The sequence below is a fragment of the Cryptomeria japonica genome, chromosome 2, assembly GCF_030272615.1.
Source record: "Cryptomeria japonica chromosome 2, Sugi_1.0, whole genome shotgun sequence".
In the NCBI taxonomy this organism is placed as follows: domain Eukaryota; kingdom Viridiplantae; phylum Streptophyta; class Pinopsida; order Cupressales; family Cupressaceae; genus Cryptomeria; species Cryptomeria japonica.
Window position 1 is genome coordinate 413663413 of NC_081406.1, and position 6000 is coordinate 413669412.

Below are 6000 nucleotides of genomic sequence, written 5' to 3' on the forward strand. Positions count from 1 at the left end.
GGTGGGATGGCCAGTAAACAGAAGCTGCCGAAGTTCAACGGTGACGGGAAGGAAGATCCCGTCCGCCATTGCCGCACTTGCGAAACCATATGGTCAGCCAACGGTGTTACCAACCAGGACGAGTGGGTAACACAATTTCCAGCAACCTTGAGGGGAGTGGCCATTGACTGGTACTCCGATATGGATAAGGCCAAAGTTGACACATGGCCCAACCTGAAGAAGGAGTTCGAGATAGAGTTCCGCCTCCTCAGAGACGACAATGAAATAGTAGCCGAAATTTATGGCACAAAGCAGAACAAGAACGAGACTGTCCGAGCCTATAGTCGGCGGCTCAAGGAACTGTTGGGGAAAATGGAGAGTCAACCAGCGGATGGGTTGAAAAAGAGATGGTTCGTGGAGGAACTAAAACACTCCATCCGAAAGAAGATGAAAATTGTTCCACCAACCTCGTACGAAGATGCATATAATAGAGCGATGGATCTCGAGAGCGAGACCAAGACATCCAAGAAGAAAAAGAAGAAGGATAGCTCGTTCGAGGATAATGACTCTTCCGAGGGAAGCAACAACGATGGCGAGTCCGGCAAAAAGGTGCAAGCCCTGCAGAAGGACATGTTGAGGATGATGAAAGAGCTGAAGGTTATGAAGGGAGGTCCGAGCAAGACTAACGAAGGGGAGCTTTGGTGCACGGAATGTAAGACGGACGGCCACACGAAAGGCTCCTGCCCAAAGAAAGCCTATTGTGATATATGCTAGTTGATGGGGCATCCCACCAAGGAATACCCCTACAACATGAAAACATGAAACCAACAAGTATTGCTTACGCAGGAACAACCAACTACATCCGGCGGTATCGACAGCTCCCAAGCAAACAACAATGCAACATCGGGAGGCTACTGAGATAACCGATGGGGAGGACGAAACAACAATAACAACAATAACAATACAAGGAGCCGGATCCAATACGACTCCAAAGGCCGACCGATGATACAATGTAGAGCGTGCAGCCAGTGGGGGCACTTCGCCTGAGACTGCCTGAAGGGAGAGGCCACACAATATTTGTGCAAATGGTGTGGACCGGGAGACCACGAAGACGCCACCTGCCCGAAGTCCGACGTCAACTTGCTCAATATCGAGGAAACCAAAGAAGAGGAAGTGCTGGCCGTAACCCGCACCCAAGCCAGACAAGCAACGTGCCTAGACTCGGAGACGGAGAAGCAAAGGGTATGGGAAGCACGGGAAGAAATTGAGAAAGCGATACGAGAGAGGGCGAAGGCGAAGGGTACGACGGGTACTTCTAGTCGACCGGAGGCGGAGGATGCTATACTAAATCAAATTTTAAAACTGGAGGTGCTTGTGAAGGTACACGTTTTCCTCTAGACGATGCCTCAATTATGAACGGCGTTGTTGAATAATCTCTCCCAACCACGCACTAATACCAACCACCGCATAGATGTTCCTGGGGGGTCTGCAATAGATCCCATGCTGCTGGCAGTTAACACTGGAAGGAACCCGACCATTGTGGAGATGGGTATCCTTGGCACCATTCTAACCGATACCATCGTCGATGGTGGATCGGGAGTGAATGTTCTTCGAGAAGAAACCTGGCAGAAGCTGGGGAAGCCGACGCTGTGGCCATCTACATTCAATTTGCTAGGAGAAGATTGAAACAAGGTTTGGGGACTCGTGATTGGGTACCTAGTGAGTTTGGTCAATGAAAATTAGGAAAAATAAATAAAAAATTGAAAATGCTTAAATGCAAAGCAAGTGTTTTTTGAAAGGTTTGGAGGACTTTTGGAGGATAGTTGAAAGTGATAAGGATATGAAAAATGGCTGCCTCTTAACCCCATTGGGTGCGTTACCCCTAGACCCTCACAAAGGGTGTTGGCCCTTGACCCCACTGGGGCCATTGCTTCCAAACCCCCATAAGGGGCTCTACCCTTTGACCCCATTGGGGACACTACTTCCAAATCTCTACTCTAGTTTTAAAAAACAAAAAAGAATGAACATATTTTTGGGCAATGTTGGATGGAAGAGCATCATTTTTTTTTTTTTGATTTTTTTTGCTATTTAAATTCCTAATAATTAAATTACATTTATACTTCTAATGTGCCAAGTCGCTGTCAAACCCTGTTCTAAGTAATGCTACTATAGCTGTATCAGCATTTACAGACTTATTTGGGATATGGGTGAATGACTCCACATAAAGCTGGTAATGTTGGCTCGAGGGCTACTAGGTCCATTTTACTATAGTTCATGACTCCATGATATGATTTTTTCTTTTGATGCCATGGATATCATAATCCATGAGTTTTGTATACCTTAAACACTTGACAGTATTTATATATCTAACAATGTTGTTTCCTTAAGCTAAACTCTGCTTGTATACTTACGATGTGGACTTGTGCATGTGATCAAAGTAGCTTCTGTTTAATTAGTTTATGGTTTCTTTAAAGTTTATTTAGTAAAAGGTGCATGAAACAAGTTTTAAATACTTGAAAATATCTATATTTCATGTTTTTTTCAGTTTGCTGAGTCTTTGCTAAGTCCGTGTTGAGTTTGGGCATTGAGTTTGGGTGTTGAGTCTAAGTGTGGATCAAAAATCAGCTTGCTAAGTCCAAGGTGAGTCCATATCCTGTAACACTGGTTCCATGTGACATTCCATGCTCAAATTATGATTGTAAAATTCCTGTACTAGGGATTCAGGAATTTTCTCTAGAATGGGAATTGAGTAGAGATTGTTTTGGAATCTACTTCTGTGTTATTGGTTTATTATTGCAAGAATTGATGAACCTCTCCATAGATGATGGCTGATTGGAGGATTCTTAGATGTATGATTTTGATTGTTAGTTGTTATTCTAATCTTTATCCATATGGCTTTACATTAATTGCTTAGTTAAGATTCATGGTGTCTTTTTCTGTAATGAATGATACATCTAAAAGTTAATTTTTTCCAAATCCATAAGCTTTTGTTTGTGCTTTTTGTCATTTTGTCGATGAAGAAAATTGATCAATGTCTTAAGGGGCTTAGGCATATTGGCATATTGATAATTTCAATCTAGCCTTGGTTTACTACATTTGTGGCCTTGGTGATTTAAGGGATTCTAAATATACTTATCATATATTAATTATGGATTAACAGAGAATAATGGTTGAATCTGGTGTTAGCAAACTTGCCATAAAGTCTCTAAATGGAAACTTGGAAAAGGAAAAAGAATATGCAGTGAAGTTACTGCTTGAATTTTGTCACGAGAGGGAGTTCTGCACTAGAATAGCTTCAGAGAAGGGTTCAGTGCTGCTTCTTAGTGGAATGGCTGGCAATGCAGAGAATCCAACTTTATCTAATCTGGCTGAAGAAACACTAAGAAGAATGGAAGAGATGGAGGAGAATGTTCAGCAGTTAGCCGCTGCAGGAAGGTTTCAACCATTTCTGACTCATCTTTGTGAAGGTACATGGTCAAATTCAGTCGTTTCTTGGCTTCTTGTTTCACTATTCTGAACAAATCTGTCAAGTTTTGTTTCTACATAGTTTGATATTGTAACTGCTAATTATAAAAAGCATGAGGACATGCTTCTATCATGTTAAAACTTTATAAATTACTACAACAAATCAATAATGGATTTCATTGTACCCACTAAGATATATTGTTAATTAAGTAATTTTTTAGATTTCATGGAATCATTCCATTAGTTTAAAAGGCCTTTGTATAATAATTTTCGTGTAGCAAATATAGTCTGATTTTGTTCAAATTTTATCTTGTCTGCCATCCCTTTACTGATGGAAAATGAAAAAGTTGTGAACCATAAACTTCTTCTTAATCAGTTTGTTTGCCCCACCATGCTATTGTAATTGACCCATCAAACAGATTTTGATTCGTTTATTAGTAGATTTTTTTTTCTGTGCTTTATGTATGTCATGTAATCCACAGCTGGGATTTTAATATTTTCTGCATTTGAAGCTTAAATTTAGTTTGATTTTGTCATGTCTCTGAATTTGTTGCAATTGTATGAAGCAGTTTTAGACACGTCTCTTAAGATTTATGGTCTTACTCTATGCTCTCCACATCATATATGTCCACTTCATCATAGTTGCATGCAGACAGATAGGAATACAGTATCAGATATGGATGTGGCAAATTTTAAATACACCCTAATACAGATAGGGTGGTTATTAAAATACAGATATATTCAATTATTTATACATGTAAGATTCTAGAGGCATAGAACTTAACACTAAAAGTACTTGTTTTTATATGTGTTGGTTTAATAGTTTTAGACTATGATATTTATTTTGTTATATTAGATTTGGGTGTGTGTGCATTAACATCATGCCTGTATGTGTAGACATGTGTGTGTTTGTGCATGCATGTGTTTACAACTTAATTTTTATGTTTTTTTTGTTTTGTAACCCTAAATCAAATACAACATTCAATGGTGTGGTATTATATGCAAACATAACAAATACAGCCCAAAATGGGCTTGTCCATTGATATGTTTGGAATCTTAGATAGAGTATTTGTATTGTATCCAAGAATATCTATTTGTTTCTGTGATACGAGAAGACTCATATCTGGGCAAGGGAGTGAAAGTATATGACAACTCTGCTCTACATTCTCCTCTTGTGCTTGTGCTATCTTTCCCTCTCCAGTTTGATCAACTAAGATTTTCTCAAGGTCAACAGGGCTGGGAATGAATTTGTATTCTAGCATGAACAATGAGTTTGTGCAGTCATGAATAGGCTGGGTTCATTGATTGGTACAAGTATACTATCCATACTATAAAACCAAACTAAATTTTTATTGTCAAGGTAGCTTGATCAACTCCCCTCCACTAGAACTATCGATGTTTATTTGGACTAAAAGAATTATACAGAAAGGGTCTAGGTGTGGATTTAGGCATAGAATGAGGATGGGGACAAAGATGCAAAATCTCACTATCTAAATTATTGTGTACAAAAGAGGATGATCCTTGAGGAAGCTGACTTCACAAGGCATACTTGGTCATAGGCAATGGAGATATCCATCGTTCATCCTCACTAGAGTTGTGCAATTTGGCATCATCAGTATCTTCCATGTTGAAAGTGCCATTTAATTCTTGTCCCTTGATTGTATATTCTGGAGGTCTTGTTCCTCCTTCCTCACCTACTTTACTTCTATGCTGAAGATTTATGCTTAGTATCGTAATCCTGAGATTTCACTTCTGATATACTTCATTCATCTGTGTATCATAAGAAAGATCTGGAGTGAGCTAACCCTCCCAGCTTCTTTGGGCAATGGCATGAAGGGCCTTGTAGAATCTCTTCCTTTCTAGTAGCAAGACTTCCTTTATGTGCAAGGCAACTATAAATCTTTCCCTTTCATGATCCTTACATTGACTTGGACAACCATATGGGCATATATGCTGAAATTTTCTTCTTGAGTGGCCTGGAAGCGATCACGTCCATCAACACTATCATTTGTCTTGCTTATGTCTTCACGAACAGATCACCATACGTAGAACTTCAAAAACTCTATGAAAGTAGACTTTTTTGAAACCCTTTACAAACATAATAACATTAGCATCCCAAGGAGAGCATCGACATTCTAGTGCCTTTATCGTAACTGTTAACCAGTTTTGCTAGGAATATGAACTGCAGCTTAGAAAAATAAAGCAATGTTAGAATTAATTTTATCTTGGTCTCTTTCAGTGCAATCTTCAACTTGTTGTCCTTAAGAGTCTTAGCCCACCACTTTCTACATTTGTCTTTGTCAAGGAAGCGCAAACTCAAGAAGAGTCTCTAGAGTTAGATTTTGTTCCCTCCCCTTCTGTCATATAGCCTTTGTGGTGTTGGGATGGTGTTGGGAGTTTATCTTTTGTCACAGCCATAGTCAATAACATCGGTTTCTCTAATTCTTCTAACTTGAGAATTTCAACACTGCAATTCGTGCAAGAGTACCAAGGAGTAAATTCTTATCAATTTTGAGGTGGCAACAAGGTTCGAAGTGGAGTAACCCGACTATGTTG

At 39.5% G+C, this 6000-nt stretch overlaps 1 protein-coding gene across 1 annotated transcript in view; it reads left to right on the forward strand.

Moving 5' to 3' along the window:
* The window catches only part of LOC131061981 (U-box domain-containing protein 15), a 64923-nt gene extending 61427 nt beyond the window's left edge, over positions 1–3496 (forward strand). The window contains exon 3 of the mRNA XM_057995811.2: positions 3140–3496. Coding sequence (XP_057851794.1) covers positions 3140–3496 — 357 coding nt within the window. The remainder of the gene's footprint in view (positions 1–3139) is intronic.
* The last annotated feature ends 2504 nt before the right edge of the window (positions 3497–6000 follow it).